General features: G+C 47.7%; 2 protein-coding genes across 8 annotated transcripts in view; one reads left to right on the forward strand and one right to left on the reverse strand.

Annotated features, from left to right (window-relative positions):
• Positions 1–353: 353 nt before the first annotated feature.
• The window catches only part of LOC144156182 (uncharacterized), a 121,393-nt gene continuing 98,985 nt past the window's right edge, over positions 354–22,761 (forward strand). The window contains exons 1-2 of the transcript XR_013319708.1: positions 354–539; positions 13,733–13,867. The gene's annotated coding sequence lies outside the window, so the exon portion shown is untranslated. The remainder of the gene's footprint in view (positions 540–13,732; positions 13,868–22,761) is intronic.
• The window catches only part of LOC144156183 (uncharacterized), a 43,387-nt gene continuing 37,743 nt past the window's right edge, over positions 17,118–22,761 (reverse strand). For all 7 annotated transcript variants that reach the window (XM_077688049.1, XM_077688047.1, XM_077688051.1 and 4 more), the window contains one exon: positions 17,118–17,924. In XM_077688049.1, the coding sequence (XP_077544175.1) occupies positions 17,237–17,839 (603 nt within the window). In that variant the 5' untranslated portion in view covers positions 17,840–17,924 and the 3' untranslated portion in view covers positions 17,118–17,236. The remainder of the gene's footprint in view (positions 17,925–22,761) is intronic.

Here is a 22,761-nt window from a genome sequence, read left to right on the forward strand (position 1 = left end):
CATTCAAATCACCCCAACCACATCCCGATTCACAACAAACTGATGCACAACTATTATTTGAAATAGCATTTTATTCAATTAAAAGCGGTCTAGCAGTGGTTGTTTGAGCGGGTCCTCCCCCGAACGAACTGGCAAACCTGCGCAAACTCTTGACTCTATTGCGATCCCTATTGCGATCACCACTAACTCGCCAATTAAGTGCAGGTTTCAAGAACTGGCCCAATTATTGACTCTTCTGAAAACGACCAGCATTTATTTTCTCTTGCACCCCCCCTCCCCATTCCTTTCGTCCATTTGGACCAGTGGTCAACTTTTTCTAATAAAGGTTTTCTCTCTCTCTCTCTCTCTCTCTCTCGCGCGCGCGCGCGCGAACAAATCACAGTAAGACTATCAGGCAACCTAATACCAAGATAAACGCACATAACTAATCTTTATTTCCATCAGCCATTGCACTGTGGAACAAACTACCGGTGGACGCCGTCAACATCAGCGGATGTAGATGCAAGTGCACCCGCACCGTATCCACGACTTTATGACTGGTAAGTGCCCTCTAATACGGGGTTGAGTACAAGAACCAAAAAAATTCTCTTGAGAAATGTTTCACGCGCACGCCGATTTAGCGCTGACTTTCTCGAGGGCTAAATGTTTCACTTTCAGCAAAACAACTCACCTCTGACATTAGAGCGCGGCGGCTGGCAATCAGCTGATCTGCGGCGGCTACTTAATACGCGTCTGGCGATAGGTATATCGCACTGTGCCGCACTCAATAGTACTTGGCGTCGAGGTATTACTTTGCGTTCACTGGGCAACAGTTTGGAAATGGTGCAGTTCCTGCTGTCAAACGGACCACTGCGTTCACGTTGCAACCTTTGTGCCACGACCAACTCGCACTCGCTCGTAGGTGTGCGCAAGGCTAGGGTTGAATTGCAGATAAGGTTGTCACACTCATGAGCGGAACCATGACTTTTCGCGTAACCAGCGCTATCGCGGTACAACTAACTATCGAATTACTCGCAGAAGCCTTGCACGAAAACACAAGCTCACGTCGCGGCCCCCCGGCCTGCCTGGCCGCCGTGACGGCATGGAGGAGAAGAGGGGTGCCTGATCTGCGGGCCGTGCGCACAACGTCGCCTTAGCAACAGACGCTTGGCCACGGATATTGCGGCGCCCACACATGGTTGGTTGCATGCATTCCACGCCAATAATAGAGTTTCATAGTAAGAAATACTAGAGGGAAATCTGTCGTTGCAGTCGAGGGTCGCCGTGGGCGGCGCCATTGCCGCTAGCGACGTTCCTCGCCTACTTGGCTTAGCTAGCCATATGGCTTCTGTTTTGTCTGGAAGCCAACATCAACAAAAAAGGGCAACATTTTTTTCTTGTTTATCGGGCATGAAGCTTCTACATACTCACTGACAAAGCAATCTTTTTGGAGGTACAATTTTCTGATAACAAAACAAATTTGACGAACCTTCTACAGTAAGATTGTTGCTTTCTTGCAGCCAGAGCCAACTTTTCAGCTTGTTTTTGAGCCATGCGAAGAACAAGTGGAACGTGCCTGCCCGGCATATGACGGAACGCTCGCCGAAGCGCGGCTCCCCTAGACAGTGGCGCCAGATTTCCCTCTAGTAAATATTAGTATGAAACTCTATGACGCCAATGAATACCTCCTATAGTCATGCTTCTGCCAATGTGTATTTCCTCACTTTTTTTTCTTTTCTCTTGCCTAGTAAGTACTTACGTTGTCCTTATGTTGAAAACATGAATTGAATGTAACCACTCCTGCATGGGCTCTTAAGGGTCTGGAGCATGTTAAAATAAAACAAAAATAAATTAAAGGACTCATTCGTCATGTCCAGTAAGCTACAGTTTGCTGCTCTTAGTTCTGTGACAAGGCAGAAAAGCAGAATACAGGCATGTATATGACGGAATAATGCACATCTGCAGTCTCTATGGCGTGGCTGAGTGCCGTGTGCTAAATTCAGTAAAATTCACCGCCGTGGCCTGAATTTGACCCCCCACCTCGTGCGTATGGTGCAACGAATTTTAGCTGTGTATTGCAGACGTAGCTGGAACGCTGCTGCGGCAGTAGAAGCAACGTTTAGTCGTTTAGTCGTGGGGAAGTGTGTTCGCGATGTGTACGGCAAATTAGGCTTAAGTGCAACTGCGCGAATAAAAGCGGTCCCGGCTTAGGTCAGCTTACCCTCGAAAGTTTTAGCCAATTTTTATTACGCATCCTGTATCGTTTATAAACTGCATTCTACTTTGCTTTCGATACCCAATACTGACAATGGTCGGAAATCGCGGCTGCAGTACGTGCGTGGCGTGACACGCAGATATTGCGGAAGAGCCCTAGCTTAGACTTGCGAAATCTTAGCGGCGTTGGTGAACGACCGTCTGGACAACGCCACGGACGAAAGCGACGGTGGGTGGGCCAAGGGCCCTATTCTCGACTGCACAAATTCCAAGGGAACTGTGAATTTGCCAGAAGTCTTCTCTGACAGGCTTTCAATTTCGGTCACATACTACCGGTTGATAAAGTGGTTGTGTGTGCTTTCGTCATTTTGACGTTTCATGACATTTACGGGCACCAGTTCTAAGGTTTGCGTTATTTTGCTTTACTGAAAGCGCATAATTTTTGGCCGGCAATGAAACACTAGGCTAAATACGCCGGACATGACAAGGTACGCTTGTCTTTGCTATTCACAACAATACTGCTTGTATAACGCGCCCTCTCTGTGACTGGCTTAGAAGGCGTGACGTAATTTGAACAGTTGACGGGAATGATCACGTCACACATTAGCAACTTCAGCCTGCGTAAAAATGACGTAATGTTACGCGACAGCTTGAAAATGGCAGTTGCTTTTGCGCGAAATAGGGCAAAAAATTTCACCGACCTTTCAATGCCCGTGAATTTGCAGCAGGCGCAGTTTCGCATGACGCGCGGTTTAAAGAATGTTTTCTACCGAAAGAAATAATAGTTTCTTCTGTTTCCAAGTCAGCAGTCACGGAGCATACAAATAACGTGCAGTATTTTGCTCTTCTGTTTGGCAATAAAACAAAACTTATTTGTTTGGCGTAACCGCAACATAAAAGGGAAGTGCAAGCCTCTTCATGACAAAGAGAACCCAATGCATGGCATTTGTCCACGCACATCCTAGTAAGCTGCTGGGTCACATGATTTAACTCAAGAGAAAAAATAACAAAGAAAAGTGACTCTGGTTCATTACAGCGCTGATTGAATCAGGCGCAGCGCTTCGCTGCTCTTATGTGCCATACAAGCGATGGTCGCGGCCGTCGTTTTTGTCATCACGCCATAATCTAGTAACATGGCAGCAGACGATAGCGTGACGGCGGTGACAGCCGGGAAGGTGATAACCCGTGGCGATAACGCAACAAAGATTGCATTGAAGCACAGGGCCCAACTATGTTACTAAAATCGATTGAAAGAAATAAATAGATACGGTAAAAAACATTGTGGGATGTTCATTAGCTCAACATCCGCCTTTCGTTCGATTTTGGATCAACGTTACTGGATCGCCTTGTGGTGTTGACGACAATTTTGATTTCCAGAAATGTGTTTCTCTTGCCAGCCTCAGCTACTGTGTTAGTTTTTATACTACATGCCAAGTGTTTTTATATCTCTTATGCGCAATATTTGATACCGTGGTTGGGATCTTATTGAGTGAAGCATCAAATTACACTACATGTCGTCATAGCTATAGGTGCAGCACGTCACTGATTGCTTACGTCGTGCTTACGCAGAAAACATGGCGAATTCCCTGCGAATTTGTGCAGTCGAGAATAGGGCCCCAACAAGGTGCTTCGCGTCATACGTCAAGGCGGCGCGTTGTGATCCGTCCCAAGCAGCACCGTTCTGTGCTGATTTCTTTTTATTCCGAAGAGTGGGCCCGAATTCGAAGAAGCAGTTGGCATAATCAGGAATGCAAAATATTTTACTCTATATTGGACGTTTCGGGGAAGCTGCTGCTGATTTATTACCGAATACTAACGCTAATGCTGTAGAGGTCGGGCATTAGAAATACAAAGAAGGTTAGGAAACGTGAATGCGCCCGGTATACAAGTTGTTCTGGCAACCCTCTGGAGTGGGTGGAACGAAAAGACGTCCGTCATCATTTTACTATTTCAACCGGTATTTAATTATTTGTTTGTTTGCACATATCGCAGCGCTGTGGGGCTTTTTGGGACGTACAAATAAAATGTACAAATTAAAGTACAATTGACGGTGGTAGGTCGAAGCGGGAACGGAGATATTATTGATAAAGCAGCGCAATATTGTTCAATGGGAATGTCACTTCGGGAGAATGTTGAGAACTACAGATATCTTCATCCAGAAACCGCCATTTCCGGGTTATGTCGGGCCTCTGTACGCAGTGACGGTAATAAAAATGCTCCTGCTCAATGTCATCACTTATTCGTGGGCTCTCTATTAGACTGTGGCCGGTTATTTTTGTTCCTCTTTCCTTGCTAAGCGTGCCTTGTGCGTGTAACGCATCGGTTGCTTCCGTAGTCACCTGTCATGCCTTCCTATATTCATCCCCCTGTTTTCTTTGTTTCTCCTTCGCCCCCTTTTCCCAATTAGGAGTAGCGGGCTAAAGATTTATATCTTGCACTGACCTCGCCTCCTTTCAATAAACATTGTCCGCACACAACAAATGTCTATTTATTATTCCCAAGCGGGCAGTAATTTGTCATTTTTTCCTTCAAAAAACCCATGATCCAGAAGGCTTTCGGGAGTTCGTTCGTATCAAGCGTTTTGCTGTCGAGTGTGCATTCCTCGGGCTTCATAAGCCGGTGGGCAACGTATGCCCGTCGTTCCGGTATATCCGATTTCGTGTACATTCTGGATGACCCCCGGTCCCTCACAAAGTCGGAGCCTCTAGCGCCGCCATATTTCCCATCTCATGCAATAGCTTTGGAAAATAAACTCCCAAACATAAAATTCCAAAAGCCCGCAGATGCGCCGATGAATGGCGCGGGTGATGGTTGCTTCACGGAAGGAACGCACGTTAGGCGCGTGGCGATGCGGTTGGTGCGATGAAGGTTCTGCGTCACAGGCTTCTCGGGCACTTTGGAACGGGAATGTCGCGAAATGTGGTATATGAAAAGAATTCTTCGGCGTGGGAAGATTGGCGCGTGCGTGCGTGTGCGTCTGTGCGTGCCCGCGTGTGTATGTGAGCGTGTGTATATGAGCGTGCGTATGTGAGCGTGCGTGTTTTTGGAGCCCGATTCGGTGGTGTGAAACCCCCTCCCGGTGCGTGTGTGTGTGCGCGTGCACGTGTGTGTGTGCGTGTGCATGTGCGTGTGCGTGTGTGTGGGCGCGTGCACGTGTATGTGTGTGTGCGTGTGCATGTGTGTACGCACGTGTGTGTGTGCGCGCGTGCACGTGTGTGTGCGTGTGTGTGCACATGTGTGTGCACGTGTGTGTGCGTGTGCGTGTGTGTGCGTGCGTGAGTGTGTGCACGTGTGTGTGCGTGTGCGCGTGTGCGTGTGCGTTTGTATGTGTGCTTGGGTGCGTGTGTGTGCGTGTGCGTGCACGTGTGTGTGCACGTGTGTGCGCACGTGTGTGTGTGCGCGCGTGCACGTGTGTGTGTGCGTGTGTGTGTGCACGTGTGTGTGCTTGTGCGTGTGCGTGTGTGTGCGTGCACGTGTGTGTGCGTGTGTGTGTGTGTGCGTGCGTGTGTGTGTGCACGTGTGTGTGCGTGTGCGCGTGTGCGTGTGCGTTTGTATGTGTGCTTGGGTGCGTGTGTGCGTGCGTGTGTGTGCGTGTGCATGCACGTGTGTGTGTGTATGTGCGTGCGTGTGCGTGGGTGTGCGTGTGTGTGCACGTGTGTGTGCACGTGTGTGCGTGAGGGGAGAGAGAGAGAGACAGAGAGAGAGAGATGGAGAGAGAGAGAGAGAGAGAGAGAGAGAGAGAGAGAGAGAGAGAGAGAGAGAGAGAGAGAGAGAGAGAGAGAGGGAGGGAGGGAGGGAGGGAGGGAGGGAGGGAGGGAGAGAGAGATCCACCTGTCACCATATTTCATGTTGCCTATATTCCTACGAAGAGGAGCTAACCCTAAATCTTTAATACAGAGCTGCAACTTGAATACAGATACGGAGACTGAGTCACGCGTCACCATATTTCACATTGTTACCCATTTTACTCCGAAAACGGGGCTATCCCTGAATCTTGAACACAGAGCTACAACGCTACCTAATTTTTTTAAATGCGTAGGATTTCTGTGCGAACTCTACTCAACAAGGATCACCGTCAGTCCGTCTGTACTGCTTCATGTGTCACACTTTGGCGGCATACGAAAATGCGGTTAATATATAGGGCCCTACACTCTCAGATAATCTTATGGTTCAGCTCCACGACGATGTACTCGTGTAACATTGTGGGGCCAAATCGCAGACCAGACTTTTGAGCGAGGTAGATTGTATTACTTCTAGCTTTTCGTTTCCTAAGGTGAAGAAGATGTTTTTGCCATGCTTATTCCTCATTAATTTAGATTTATTCATATTTATTTTGAGTCCCACGGCCGTGATTTCTCATTTTAGTTCATCGTGCATTGTTTGCATGTGTTCTGCATTCTCACTCACAAAACTATGTCGTCTGTAAACCTCAAATGGCTCAAGTATTCCCCATATATCCTTGATCCTATGTTTTCCCAGTCAAGCTTTCTAAATACCCGCTCCAGACATGTTGGGAATAGTTTTGGTGAGGTGGTATCAACCTCTTTTACTCCCTTTAGGATAGGGAATTTATCACTTTGCTTGTGGAGGTTTATATTCTGCCCGTGCATCCCTTGTATATGTATTTTAGAAGTATTATGTAGGTCTCCTCTATTCCCTGGTCTTTTAGTGCTTCTATCACGGCTGCGGTGAGTACGGAATCAAACGCTTTCTCATGATCTATAAATGCAATGTAAAGGGGCTTAGTGTACTGTGCGGATATTTCTATCACATGGTTGACGACATGGATGTGATCCATGGATGAGTACCCTTTCCTAAACCCAACCTGTTCTCTGGGTTGAAGAGAATCCAGGCGGTCACCTATGTGGCTAACTATAACTTTGGTAAACAGCTTGTAAACAACTGAGAGTAGGCTGATGGATTTCTAATTCTTGAGGTCCTTGAGATCTCCATTCTTATGAATCAGAATAACGTTGGTGTTTTTCCATGCTATGGCATTTTTGAGTCTTCAAGCATTCTGAAAATAGTATAGCGAGTTTTTTTTTTCTAGTACAATATCTCCTCCCTCCTTCAAAAGATTTATGGTTATGCCGTCGTCACCTGCCGCTTTTCCTATTTTCATGCCTTTGGAGCCTTTTTAACTTCCTCTTTAGTTACTAGTAAAACATCGCAAGTTAAGCTTGTATTCTTAGTAGTTTGCCCTGGAATATAGCCTGGTGTAGAATCGTTCTGCTATCTTAATTATCTCGCCCAAGTTGTGCGTAACGTTTTCCTGCTCGACTCTGAGTGCCTACATCCTGTCTTTGCCGATGGCTAGGATTCTCTTGGTTGCTTTCAAGCCTCCCCTATTTGCAGCGTTTCCTCGATCACTGACATTGTATATGCACGAATGTCCTTTGTTTTATTTCTGTTAATCAGTTTTGACAGCTCGGCCAATTCAATCCGATCCATCGTACTTCACTGTTTCATGTTCTTGCGTTTGGCAATTAGTTCCTTTGTTTTCTCAGTTAGTTTTCCAGTTTGTTCTCTACATGCTGCGTCTCCCCAAGCTGATTCCCACAGCTGCTGATTCACGGAGTGCCGATATTAAGTTGTCATTTAGCCTGTCTACACTGACCTCGTTCTGCTTGCTCAAAAGCGAGAATTGGTTTTGGGGTTATTTTAAACTTCGGCGATCTGCCTCTGACTGATTCCATGCGGGGTTTCTTAGTTTTCACGAGTTTCGTTCTTTCTCTTCTGAGATCCAGCCTCAGCTTTCATTTAACCATCCTGTGATCGCTGCTCCGAATCGTACTTAGCACCTCTACTGGTTGTCACTATGTCAATGTCGTTTTTGGTTGTGCTAACGGGACTTTCCCATGTTCATTTCCTATTCTTTTATTTGTAGAAGAATGTGTTCATCAACGTCGGGTTATTCAGTTATTCATCTGTCTGCAAATCCCACCAGTGTATCTTGTCGACTGTTGCGATTGCCTATTCTGAAGTTTCCCACTGACCTTTCTCCCATTTGCTTCTTACCGACCTTTGCGTTAAAGTCTCCCACCACACTCGTTAACTGCGTCGTTGCATTCTTCACTGCTGAGTTGACGTCCTCGTAGTAGCAATCTAAGACTTCATCTTCATAGCTGGTTGTTGGCGCATAGGCCTGTAGTATCTTTAACCTGTATCACGTATTTAGCCGATCACAAAAGCCGCGACTTTCCCGCTAATGCTGAAAACTCCTCTACGTTTCCTGGTATTTCTCTGTGGATTACAAATCCCACCCCGTGTTCTTAATTTCTTCTCTTGGGGTCCACTGTAGCACAGAAGATGCCCGCCAGTAAGCTCCATGAAAACTTCTCCTGTCTTTCTAACTTCGCTTAACCCTACAATATCGCGCTGAATGTAAGAGAGCTCCTCTACAAGTAGTATTACAGCTGAGCAGTAGTAGTAAGCGAAGCTTCCCTCGCTAGACAGAGTGCGTGTGTTAAAAGTTGCCAGGGTCAAGTTCCAATGGCGGCCGGTCCAGGACCCAGAGATTCTTAGCACCCTGTGCTGTGTCGCTGATCTGAGCGCCGCCGTGGACAGGGGCTCTACAGCAGCTGAGGGCCCAGAGGTGAGTTGGTTATTCATGGGAGGTGGTGGCCAACTAGGGTGGTCAGTTACTTCTCTGGAGAGGGAGTGCTGTTGATGTCTCTAGCATGGTTGAACCTTCCTAGTGTAGCCCTTTAGGTATCCGAGATGATGGATACTTCTGGAGCATGGCAGAACTCTGTACCTGCATGGGTTGGGCATAGAAATAGCGAGAGAGCGAGATAATTTTCCGTCGACGGCGTTGTCGCGCACGCTTACAGTGATACTGAGCCAGCGTTTGGGGCTTCCGCTTCTAACACGCTCGGTTCTGAAGGAGTAGGCTGACACGCTGGCTTACTGATGAGATTCACTATCGTCTGGGCGTTAATTTGGCAAGGTAAGCTACTGCCATGCTCAAGTGTATAGCTACGAAAAATTGGCTAGTTGGAAGCTCAGCTGGCCAAAGAAAAGCTGGTGAAGAGAAGCTGAGCTCGCTCAGCTCTGTCCAAACGCGTCCGCCATGAATGGAAAGTTCTCGAAGTTACGGCGACTGTGTTTATATTTTGGATTTTCGCTGTAACTTAATCAAAAATGCGCCTAGAGAGCTGATTTCACTTGCCAAACTATCGGAACAGCAAGGCGATGACGCGAGTATGGACTTAAAATGGTCACCTTGTCGAGGAAGTTAGCTGTGTTTGTTTTGCTTGCAGGTTACTAAGAGCGGCGGGCGCCCCGCGCCGAAGAAAAAGAAAACATTTTTAACTGTGCAACTATTCGTGCTACGAGGCTCAAATTTGTTACAAAGGTGCTCTAAACATTTATGAAAGAGGAATGCGAAAGGATTAGAACTTAGATGGCAGATTTCTTGAAGAAAATGTGAAAATTCGCTCAGCTCTGTCCAAACGCGTTCTGGAAGGTACGGCGACTGTGTTTATATTTCGGCTTTTCGATGTAACTTCATCAAAAATGTGCCTAGCGAGCTCATTTCACTTGCCAAACTATCGGAACCTCAACGCGATAACGCGAGTATGACCTTAAAACGAGTTACTTTACCCTTCACCATCGTGGTACGCCTTCTGGCGTATCTGGCCTTGTAACAAAGCGCCGTGCGGGCACAGAGGAGAGCTGTTGTTTGTTGAACGTGTTACTCCCAGCATTATCAGTAAAACAAATTCCTGTCTTCATATTTTTATACGCGATACAGAAATTTTCTTGCATGGATTGAAGGGTATCTAAGTGATAGGCACACAGGGCGTTATTGTTCCCGTTGTCTCTACCCTGTAATATAGTGACAGTGACAGCGCTGATAATGCTGTTCAGACACGCAGAATCGGTATGGCACAATGGCTAGGTAAGCGATTGTCTAGTTACAACTGTTGTTTCTCTTTATTGCCCCCCCCCCCCCCCCCATAATAGCACCGAGGTTTTTGAGTCCATATCTGACTTTCTTTCTCCTTTCAGCAACGCTTATATACTATCAAGTCATTTCAATATTCTGTAAGTAAATGATAAATCCCAGATATATGTTGTTTCATCTGTATGCTCTCTCGTTAAGCTTTCATGAACTGGTTCTGGCAAATGACCACCTTCAGTTTGGGAATGAACCCAGAAGAAAGGGAAAATAACAAGCTTCCGCTCTAGATATGCTGTTTGAAAACCCGAAAACAATAATCAAACATGTGATTTGATTGATTGTAGGGTTTAACGCGCCGACCCAACGCAGGCGATGAGGCGTGCCGTAGTGGAGGGCTCCAGATTAATTTCGACCACTCGGCGATCTTTACGTGCGCCGAAATCTCGAACACACGGGAGTTTTTGCATTTCGCCTTAAACAGACATGTTAACGTCATTCCAGGAATCATGGGCAATGACTGTGTCCATGGCCAGTTGTCCCCACGTAATTACGAAAGTGTGCACAGTAATTTCAGAGAGGTTACTTTTCAAAATTAGGGTTATTATACCACTTTATCTCATGAAGCTCTGTCTTCCACAATATGTTGAAATGAGTGAGCACCATGATTGCAAAAAAAAAAAAAAGTGGTACGCACTGATGGTTACATTGAAACACTTAGTATAAATATATTTTCCCAGTATAATTACCTCGCATACAAAACGTGCTAATAAGCCATGAATTACTCGTGATAATCTGCTGCCAAAAATGAAAAAAAGCCATTACCTTGTCTCCTGAACGTGTACAAGGGAAAAAAAAACTAAGCACTATGGATGCTATTAGGCAGGTTGGAAAAGGCATGAAAGTTCGCAACAGAAACTATACAAATGTTTTTGTCCCTTAGGAACGAAGCCTACCCGTGCCACGGTGGCTCAGTGGCTAAGGCTTTTTGCCGCTGAGCACGAGGGCGCAAGTTAGATTCCCGGCCGCGGCAGTCGCTTTTCTGACGAAGGCGAAATGCAAAAACCCCCGTGGTAACTACATTTCAGCGCACGTTAAAGATCCCCAGGTGGTCAGAATGAATCAGGCGATCTCCACTACGGCGCACCTCATCGCCTGCGTTGCGTCGACGCATTAAACCCTGCAATGAATCAATCAGGAGCGGAGCCTAAAGAAAATAGAAGGAAATGTGAAAATTTGTAAAATCCCCCGACGTAAAATACCTTTACATATATATATAATATATAATCCCTATAAATAATCTGCCTACAGAATATTTACTGACTATCGTAAAAGACTACCTGTTTTGCGCATGTTTTAAGTGAGTTGTCGGGTGACTTCATTCTGGAAACTCCCCCGCCCGTCTCTGTAGAGATAGAGCCACCCATGGGCCCCATAACTACCACCTATAATGGTGTGCTAAATCGGCTTAAAATGTTTGAATTACATCGGCTGGGAAACTGGATGGCGTTCCGACCCACGTTTCGCACGCTTGTTCGGAAACCATCGCGTACTTTATGGTCCCCATGTTCAATATAACGCTCGCTACAAGTGAACTACCGCATGAGCGGAGGGCGAGATTCCGTTCCCTAGTCCCGGCATTTCCTGTGCGCACCCAGCGCCATCTACTGCTTCGCTTGCAACGCCCCTTCTATTATTTTATGCAACTGCTAAAAAGGCGCCGGTGTTCTGCCTCAGTAGCCCAGGGGAGAGTCGTAGGTTTTGGAATGGACCCCCGCTTCGGGTTCTATCCTGAGCAATGCCAGTATTTTAACACGAAAATGTTTTATTCCCGGATACACCAAGGTTTCGGTGACGTCCTATCCGTCGCAGAAGTGACTCCATTACAACAAAGCAAGCGGCCTGTAAAGGGTGCACCCCTGCACACAGGGTCTTCTTGCGGGGAAGCAACCTTTAGTATTAAAGAGTACGTTATACCTCGCGTTGTTTGTTTTCTGGTTTTATATTTTACCACAAAAGTGTTTTATGCCAGAATACACCAAGACTTCACTGACGTCATATCCGTCACGGAAATGACGCCAGTACACCTTTGCCGAAGCCACCCGCCAACAGGATGTCGCTCGACAAGCCCACCCGCAAGACAGCCTAGGACCCGCAAATCATGCTCAGCTGCAGATTTCGCTGCACATTTCACTTTCGTATTTTACCTATTCCTGTGACAGAGGAATCAAGCACAGTTTTTTCCGAGACCCGTGATTTTTTTTATTGTAAAATGCTCTCTCTAATAAGGCTCTATTCGACGCATTCTTGTCGTAAATAATAGTGGCTTGTTATCTTTAAGGTGTTTCCAAGGTGGGGCGTGGCATATCAACCCTTTTAAATAACGTTTTGTATTTCCCCTGAAGTGCCAGGATTGTACCTATCTTGAATAGCGATATCGCGACCGAAGAGCCGCGAATATGGCTCACATTTGCAAAACTTGGTTCAAAAGCAACCACGAAAATTATACGTCCATATTTTTATACGCAAGTGCAAAAAAGTTCTTGAGCATTGCATAATGCAATAATTAAGCATTTTGAACGTAAAGAATAGTTTCGAAAATGACAGCTTGGTTTTCAGGATGGATTCGCTTGTTTGAATTCAGTAATGATATTACGGCGAAAGCCTTAGGTGTCTGACCATATGCGAAAAGTAACCGTAGTCGTAGTCGGTGTCAGCACGAATGGTGCTAAAATGACCACCACTGTAAAGGGGAAATATATAAATAAAAACACATTTAGCTTCATGTGGGCTTTCAATCCGGGTCACCAGAGTACCAGTCAAGTGCGCTAACCACTATGCTAACCGTGTTATTTTTTTATTTATTGACTAAGATATCCCGGCGCCGCGCTAGGTTGAAACGAGATTTAGCCTGATGATTGCCCCGTGACATGTGAACATTATGGCACGTCCGTTGAACAGGCGCAAGGCGGGGGAGAGCTGTGACTGCGGGCGAAAATATATGCTTCGTGGGTGCTCTCAGATTCTGGCCATTGGGAGGAGGAGGAAGAGGAAGAAAGTTTATTTAGGCAAGCCTTAGGTGCTGATGTCTGGGCACCCGCCTGGTGGGGGGTTTCTTCTAGTCTCGGATACCCTGGCCTGCGCTGGCCACCCGGGCCCTCTCCACCAGGCTAAGCTTGGAGGAGATGTCGGAGCTGCTCAGCCGTGCCACCCACTGTTCGTATGTAGGTTGGAGATTAGGAGTAAGGGACGGGGTTTGTTGACACCCCCATGCCAGGTGCCAGGGTGGGGGGCAGTATTTGCAAGATGCGGGTAAGAGGGTGGGCTACATTGCATAGAGTAGGGTATTGGGGGTTAAGAGTTCGTTTGTAGTCACCGGAATATTGTAGCTTTGGTTCTGGATTGGTGTGGGTGGGGGGCTGGGTATTGTTGGCGTCCGCGCCGGTAGTGGGCGAGTATAGATTATAATTTGATGGGTTATGAGCATGCGCTCTAAGTTTATTTGGGAATGCCTGGTCGTTGGTGCACGCGCGCGAATATGTTTAAGGTGTTTATTGTTTAGCATTATTAACGCAGTAATTAACGGAGCAAGTAAGCAAACCAAGCCTGTGTGATATGCGAGGTACCTTCTTCTAGGGATGCGTCGTATTGGCACACAAGTAGCCCAATGAAACCAAGGTCCAGGATTGCGCAATCATCCCAATACTGGCCAGTAGTGCTCACTCTAAGACACATGCCGTCATCATGTCAAGAACGGATTCAACTAAGGCGGTAGGTTGGGCGAGTTGGTTACTAACTAAGGGAATTATCGTACTAGCGAACACTAAACAGAGACAAAGCTAAAAAAGGCGACGAAACACACGCTAGCGTGTGTTTCGTCGCCATTTTTAGCTTTGTCTCTGTTTAGTGTTCGCTAGTACGATGATTTCCTTAACGGATTCAAGTTCAGCGCATATGTGCATGCAGCCGGTGTCCCGTCATACGGAGGATGCTTGTGCTTGTTGCATTCAAATGAACCTTAGATCACATTGTTGCTTTCAAAACATCTAACCCTTTTTCGTTTCTATACTCTTTCTAAAACTTTCGCGCTTAAACCTTGACCCTGCAGTTTTAAACTGGATCCAAAATTTTCTTTCAAACCGTGAACAGTTCGTTTGTGCCAACCAGGCATCATCATCCCGTTGTCAAGTAGTCTCAGGTCTGCCCCAGGGTACGGCCCTCGGTCCCCTCCTGTTCTTAATTTATATAAACGACCTGCCTAATAATATATCGTCAAGTATCCGCTTATTCGCAGATGACTGCGTCATTTATCGCCCTATTATGACCCTAATGACTCCTGCATTCTCCAAAACGATCTATTAACAATTGAAACATGGTGCAGATATTGGCTAATGACTCTAAACATTAACAAAACGTCTGTCGTTTCTTTTCATCGTAGGAAACATTACCCGGCTCGATCATACTTTATTTTCGGCTCTAAGTTATCCCCTGTGGACTCCTATAGGTATTTAGGTATAAACAGAACTCCCGATCTTAATTGGACACCCCACATAATAAATATCTGTTCTTGGCTACCTCAGACGAAACTTACGCCTTGCCCCTCCTCCTGTAAAACGTTTATCCTACCTAACATTAGTACGCCCGAAACTCGAATACGCTTGCGCCGTCTGGGACCCGCACCAATCTAATCTATCTAAAATGTTGGAATCTATTCAGAATAGTGCAGCAAGGTTTATTTACTCTGATTATTCATATCACTCAAGTGTCACTAATCTGAAAAGCCAAGCCCCACTTCAGAATCTAGAATTGCGACGCAAGGCCGCTAGACTAAACCTTTTTCACAAATTCTTTCATTCATCGTCTGACGCATCCAGTATCATGCCCGCACATCGAATCTCTTCTCGTACTAGCCACCGCAACACTGTTTATCCTGCGCATGCCCGCACAACTGCCCACCTTCGCTCGTTTTTTATTCAAACAGCAAGGGATTGGAATGATCTTCCACCCGACGTTGTGCACCACTCAAGCCCGGTTCTGTTCAAAACCCACATCGAAAGAAATTTGTACCACAGCCTCATGTAACACCCCGAACTGGGGCATTTGAGGTATAATAAATAAATAAATAAATACTTAAATGGCGAAGCCAAATCGATTATTTGCCAAACACAGCTTCTTCTCTTCAATAATACACTCGCTGGCGGACCATCGTCAAGCTGTTTAGGCAAGAACTGACTGAATCGTGCTATGAGAACCACATTTGCCGAAACTAAATATGACCTTCACTCCGGTCAACAGAGCACTCGTACTTTATTCGGAGAACTGACAAGCGGTGGGCCCTGAGGGTAATAGAGCTGTTACCGAGAGATGAGACTACAAGTAGAGGCAGTCTACTGAGTTTGTCTTGTGTCGTAGGGCAATCTCTCGCAAAAAAAAAAAAAAGACAAAGGCACTCACGGCAAGAATGGCTGGAGGAACATGGGAGAGGCAGGCCTTCGTCAAGCAGGGGATACGAACGGGCTGACGATGATGATGATGTGATGGTGATGAGACTGGAATGACACTGGAGTAATCATAATTCCAGAATTGCCAATTTTTTCTCTTATTTGCAACCATAATAAAATAATGAGGCCATTAAAATATTTAGCCATTGGTATTTCCTTTCGGTTTTAACAATAAATTAATTCATGCATCAATACCCAAAAAACGCAGTGCGGTTTTTACTTTCTGCCGAGAACTGTAATTTCTTAAAAAAGTTCCGATAGAGCTCATAAATGTCATTCGCCTCTATACCCGCCGAAACAATGGGAGGCCCTAAATTCCGAAGTGGTTGGCGAACTTCTTGAATAAATAAATAAATAAATAAATAAATAAATAAATAAATAAATAAATAAATAAATAAATAAATAAATAAATAAATAAATAAATAAATAAATAAATAAATAAATAAATAAATAAATAAATAAATAAAATAATCAATCAAGGGTTCCATAATCCTTGCGCCCGGTGCGCTGTTTATAAAGACTCCACTAAATGGCTAAAAATGTCCTCAGTCATAATCCGCAAATGACTTTCGTTTCGCGATTGAGAAATACGGGACAGTGAAAGCCAATATTTTTGTTTGAGAATGCTACAGATGGTACAGGCGAGCCGTGGGGTATCTATCTCGTACAAGACATGGTATCTTTGCTCTCGTAATGGTTACGCTTTGCCGCCTTATACCCCTGTCACACGGGCACTTTCAATCGCGATTGAAGTGAATCGCGATCGAGTTTTCGAACGCGCTCGACGCACTGCCGCTGCTACACGGCCCGTTTCAATTGCGATCGAAAAGTTGCACCGGTTGCACTCGTGTACGCTAGATGGCGCTAACATTGTACTTGCGGCCGGCTTCTCGTAACTTCTCGCGGTCGTAAGTATACGTAACTATGCAAATGTTACCTCACGCTTATTTGGGTCAAGTTATTTGACACAGTTTGTGGCGTTAGTTGAAGTTTTCACCTTCTGTGTCATTACTGAGCGAGGACGAGAGTATCGCCGCTTTCGTTCGATCGCGCTTGGAAGCCTCGATCGCGCTTGAGAAACCAGGATTGAGTTCGAGCGGGATCGAGCTCGATCGCGATTGAAACTGCCAGGTAGCATGCGCCCGATCCGGATTGAGCTCGATCCGGATCGACTCAATCGCGATTGAAAGTGCCCGCGTGACAGGGGTATTAGAATTAAATTTTAAGGACGTGTGAGAAGCTCCCCAGCCTGCTCGGCTTTTGTTTCCTCCAGGGCGCATGTCGCTCTGTCTCCTTCAGGCATCCATGCTTATGTGGAAGCTTACTGATGCAAGGAGCGACTTATGGACTTCGTTAGTGGGGAGAGTGGAGCCATACTTTGAAAGCTTTTTGCCAATCCTGCAGGTATCAGACCACCGCGGTTCACGACGTACGCGGACAGCTCCCGACATGCAGACACACACAGTACAAGAGACCCGCCCGTGGAGATGTACCTAGTCACATCAGCATGAGAGCGGGGGTAGAAGAGGAGAGCGCGCGGTATTTATTCGGGCTCCGGATGAGGTGCGGAGGAGAACCAGCTCCTGCGTGCACAGATGTCCCTCACAGCGAGTCGGAGTCCCGGGACCCGAGGGCCAGGTCACATTTGCACGGGCAAAGCGGGAGCACGCGAAGCCGGCGGTGCCGAGCCCCTGCGCTGCGCTTGGGCCGCCTGCCGACGCGCCTGGGCGGCCTTTTCCAGCTCCTTGAGCATCATCACGCTCGCGTAGGACGGTGGCGGATGCACCACGTCGTCGTACGACGGCGGCGGGGGTAGTGGGGAGGCCGGCGACACTGTCTCCGTCGAGGCTGCCCCCTGAACCACCGTGTCAGAGGCGTACATGTAGGCGCTGACCGTGGGCACGCGGATGACGAGCGCTGCCGAGCGATGCTGCCGACGGCATTGGCGCCGAGCCGCGGTGGTTCTCTGGCGGCGCCAGGTGAGCGTGAGCACGACGGCGCACGTGAGCAGCACGACGCCCAGGGCGAGCATGCAGGCAGAGATGATGCGCAGCTGGAGCCTCCGGTAAGGCAACCCGCTGGAGAGTAGCACGGCCCCGCTCACGGCGAACACGAGTCCGAACGCTCCGCAGAAGGCCACGCAGTGCGCGATGGGTGGCATCGACTGCGGCCGGTTCGCGGGGCGAGGCAAGCGTCCGCCGCTAGTTAGCCCGCCCTCCAGGTCGTCTCCTGCGGCGGCCATGGCTGCTGCTGCTGGCAGGAGGCAGGCTGCGCGCTCGCTACTGGGGCTGCACGCAACCACGGATCTTCGGCTCCATCCGCGATTCCTGCGACGGACGCAAACGTGCGTCTCTAAAATTCAGCTTTCGGGCATCTCCGCACAGGCCACATTAATGCGCTGCCTCAGAAGGCGATAGGCTATGAATTCCGAGGAGGCGCCACCACCGTTAAGACATTTAAAGCCTGGAGGTTAATTCGTTTACGTACTGTAAAGAGATCGTCGCTCATAATTCCTATCCTTCGTACCCTGGATGTGCGCAAACACCGCCATCGCCTCCACCGCAAGGTAAATTTGCTTAGGCAGGAGATCGCCAAACATGCAACCTATCTGGCCAGAACCTGCTGGATCCAACTGTTCAACAATATGAGAGGCAGGCTCTCCATGCGTCGCACATGGGCGTTACTCCGCCATCTCCTCGATTCCACAAAATCTCCAACGCTCCTACACAGACGTATAATATAACCCCGCTTCTTCAAGCTTTAAACCTTTCTGAAGAGGCCATCCTTCATCACCTTCAAATGAACTACATTCCAACATTCCTAAACCATCTCCTGAATCTATTCCTTCTTTCTACACCAGCACTCCCGATTCGGAGCTAGGGGGTGAAACTACGCGAGAGGAAGTAGAGGCAACCCTGCTCGCCCTGCGCCGGCAAACAGCTCCCGACCGGGACAGAATCTCTAATAAAATTATTCGCCATCAGTATGACACATTTAGAGACCACCTCACCCGACTCTTCAATGTACACCGGAACGCCGGCACGATACCTCGGAGTTGGAAACACTGATGCCACTCTCATTCCCCAACCTGCCAATCCTCTCGCCCTGAACAATCTCCGACACATCTCGCTCTTCTCCTATCTGGGAAAACTTTTGGACCACGACATCCACAAATAGACTATCCGCACACCTTGTTGAACACTCTTTCTCCCGCCAAATTTCATAGTCTTCCGCCCAGGGTGCAAAGAACGCCCTTCTTCAAATCCACATGACTTTCTACAACACCCTCCCGCCAGAGACTATGTGGCAATTCCCGCGTTAGATCTCCATAAGGCATTTGATCAGGCAAGGCAATCCGCCATTCTTAGCTCCGTTAACACACTACCCCTGTTGGCTCACACATACACCTACCTACGGAATTTACTCTCCTATCACACCGCCACTCTCCAACTGGACACCATATATCGAACACTTTCAACATTAGGTTCAGCAAGGCTTGATTCAGCTCGAACGCTTTCAACATGCCTAACAGAGGCAATCCACATGAGGCCATTCTTTCCCCCCTCCTACTGAGTTTCGCCATGCTCTAAAAACTATACCTTCCCTCCACCCCACAATATACGCAGATGACATCACGCTATGCGGCACGCGAGGTAGCGACGCCCACACAGAAGCCACACACTCTGCGGGGGGTTTCCACCGTTTCCTTCTTGCGGCGCTAGCAGAATTGATTTGCTCGACCACTGAGACAGAATTCTTACTTCTTCCATCACTCCGGGTCAGATTCACTCCCCTAACCTCCATTCAGATTATGCTGGACGAACCACCAATCACCCGGGTCTTCCAGCTTCGACTCGTAGGCATACGTTTCCAAGCCAACACAAGCATCACAACCATTATACATCTCCGCACCCACACCACGCAATCTATCGGTGTCATTAACCGTAGGCGTCTCGGAGAGATGGCCTCACCGAATTAAAATGGTTGCAACTTGTGTAGTGATTGTCGGTCAGCCGTTTTTGCTATCCCCTCCCATATGCACTGCTCACCTATTCTAAAAGCACCTCCCTCGATGCGTTTCTTCCAAGAGACTATCGCTCCGTGCTTCTACTGCTGCCACACGCCCTCACCGAACGTCTCATCGCGCTTGGAATACATAATACCACAGACAAACTCACCAAAGCCCGTCACCTGGCCCAGCTCATGCGCCTGATATGCATCCGGAGAGGAACAAGGAAAGACGAACCCTTCGTGTTAAGGCGATCCTGAAGCAGATCAACAGGACCGAGCCACAACCCGAACTCTACTACACTGACGCCAGCTTCCTAGATGGGACGGGTTTCACCGTTGTCGTAGACGGAAGTCATGCCCTCATCACAGCAGGCACAGAACTTGACCTCAACGCAACCGCCAATATGGAAACAAGGGCAATCGCGCGTGCTATAGAGCACTCTTGCCGTTCTGTACCAGACACGGGTACAGTGTACATCTACACCGACTCTCAGGCTGCATGCCGACAACTTCTCTGCAACCGAATGCACAGGAATACCGCCAACATACTCAACAAGGACCTCGCTTCAAGTCAGAAGTGCTACAAGGTAATCTGGGTACCTGGGCACGAAGGCATGCCAGGAAATGAGAGCGCACACGCACTCGCCCGTGCGTTAAACCACCGGGCGCCTGAGCATGCACTTCCACATTCAAAGGAACGTAGGACGCAACCAGGACCTCAAGAACCAGTTGACACCAGAGATCTGCTACGGACAGCCCGTCAAAACAGACAAAAGCACCCAACGCCACACAAAACACTCACTCGCTGGGAATCCGCTCTACTAAGGAAAATTCAGACAAACACACTACCTACTGTACACCTAACACACAGATTCCAACGATTACCGGGTACCCCCAAGTGTCCTAACTGCGAGGACTACCCTAGCATTTATCACACTCTATCAAACCCCCACTTCATGGGAAAGGAGGCTGGCCGACTCTAGCGCGGAAGTGCAAAGGACACTTATTGAACGCGCAGAGAAGGCCCTGTCGGCTATCCCGGGAGCTCAGGACTAAAGGATCCTTGTGAAAATAAAGTTATTTTCTTCTTCTTTCCCAGACCATGGCTAGTTGGCAGATGCATGAGCGCATCCATGCCAACCCCCCCCCCCCCCCCTTTCCTTGCCACTATATCCTCCAGCCCCCCGCTCCTTCGTGCCCATCTCCACATTAAGGCTATCCCGCGAAACATGCACCCAACCTACCACCACGGACGTCTCCTAGACCGCGCCCAAGCACACCTCACCCGCTACCTTCCCACTGAGCACACGCTCTACGTATACGGCTAACCTACCCGTCCTGCCTTCCCACTCGGAGTAATAGGCGCTTCTGCAACATCCCCTCAGGTCTCAGCTACAATTGCCACCCCCTTTTCGGTAACTGCGGAGGAAGCGGTCTTGCCCTTGCCCTTACCCAGTTACCTAGCGCCCCCCCCCCCCCCCCCCCTGTTAATTTCATCTGACTCCCAAACTGCCGTTCGAAATGATGTAAAGGGCGTAATTTCCGTTCTTGCCCTCACTGTTCTTATTCAGAAAATACCCCTGCGCGCCCCGTGATGCTGCTATGGACTCGGGCCTACGCCGGTGCAGGTGCTAATTAGACAACACACCAACAGGCCCAAGCTTTGATATCCCGGGCTCCCGTTTATTTAACGCCTACACACGGCATCCCCGAAGTGTCCCACTCGATCCTTGTCTCGTACAGGGACATAACTCGTCATTACCTCCTCCTCCACGGAAACCTACCTCCCCCGCACACTTCACTTACTTCGACGGAAGCGCACATGTGGCTGATGGTGATTGATGATTGCTAGTGGTATCCCCTTTGTGACTTTGTAATGATGTGTCGTCTTACCAAAAAAGCTAATACTCTTTATTTAATACTAGCGCTGATCTTAGGGCAGGCACAAAATGCTTATTTTTTGTGTTACATGGCAGCTGTCCTAGGAAATATTCTCCCTTCTGCTTTTCGTCCCCCAGCATTCTAATCTTCTTTTCGTCACCTCTACAGCCTTGAAGTTAACTTCCTCTGTGCTACCCTTAAATCCTAGGGCTTCTGGAAGCCGAATATTTCCCTCATGTAGATTTGGATGGGTATACACCCGCATTCCAACAATATGTGCCGCGTAGTTCCTGTTCCTTTTCCGCAGACCACGCATACCCCATCATTTTGTGCATACTTCCCCACAAAGCTCTTGGTTCTCCAGCAACCTGCTCTAGACTCAAAAAGCAAAGCCCTGCCCCTGGAATTATAGTGGAAAATTTCCTTTCTGATGTTCAATTTTTCTGCCCTGTACATCTATAACGACGTTCTGGCTTTCATTTTTTTCTTTCCATTTGTTCGTTTCTATATGCCCTGCTTCTTTTTTGGATACCTCGGCTGTCTTTTATTCTGCCCTGTTCTTTCCGTATTTCATCGTTAGCCTTCTAGTCTTCCTGAGCCACTGCGTGTCCACGCTTTTTATGTATAGGTACCTAAAAACTTTAGCTGTCCACCTACGTTGATCTATTGCCCTAAACCTCCCCTCAAAGCAAATTTTACTCTGAACTTCTGGAACTTTAAATGACTCCCAGCCCATATCACCCTGCACTCCTTCGTTGGGTATTTTACCATTCGCCCGTAAGGTCACACGGCGTACTGTTCTCTGGTTCACTTCAAGGCTTGCTAGAGGGTCTGATTTTAAGCATAGTACAGTAAAACCTCGTTAATTCGAACTCGGTTAATTCGAACTTCCTGTTAATCAGAAATCACGCCGTTGTCTCGGCACAGCCCTGTATATTTTAATGCGAAATTCCCGATAATTCGAACGCGTCGGTATCCAGAACGGCAAATTCGAACTATGATCCCCTGATTTCCATTGCTCCTCGCAGGAGAAGTCAGCCCAGAGTGATTTCAATGCGTTACAGATCCAAACCAAACCAAATTTACTAGAGATACGAAACAACGAAACCGAAAAACAACAGCGTGGCGCGCGCTACGCTCCTGCAACAGCTTATTTCGTTTCTACAGAGGGCGCCGCGCCACCGGCGCCAGTGCTACGGCGCATGCCATAATTATTTACGAAACATTATTTACGAAATCACCTGCCACAAACGTGTAGTAGCGCCTAATTCG

Source organism: Haemaphysalis longicornis, unplaced genomic scaffold (genome assembly GCF_048455015.1).
Source record: "Haemaphysalis longicornis isolate Haplotype H1 unplaced genomic scaffold, Haemaphysalis longicornis Haplotype H1 scaffold_1, whole genome shotgun sequence".
In the NCBI taxonomy this organism is placed as follows: domain Eukaryota; kingdom Metazoa; phylum Arthropoda; class Arachnida; order Ixodida; family Ixodidae; genus Haemaphysalis; species Haemaphysalis longicornis.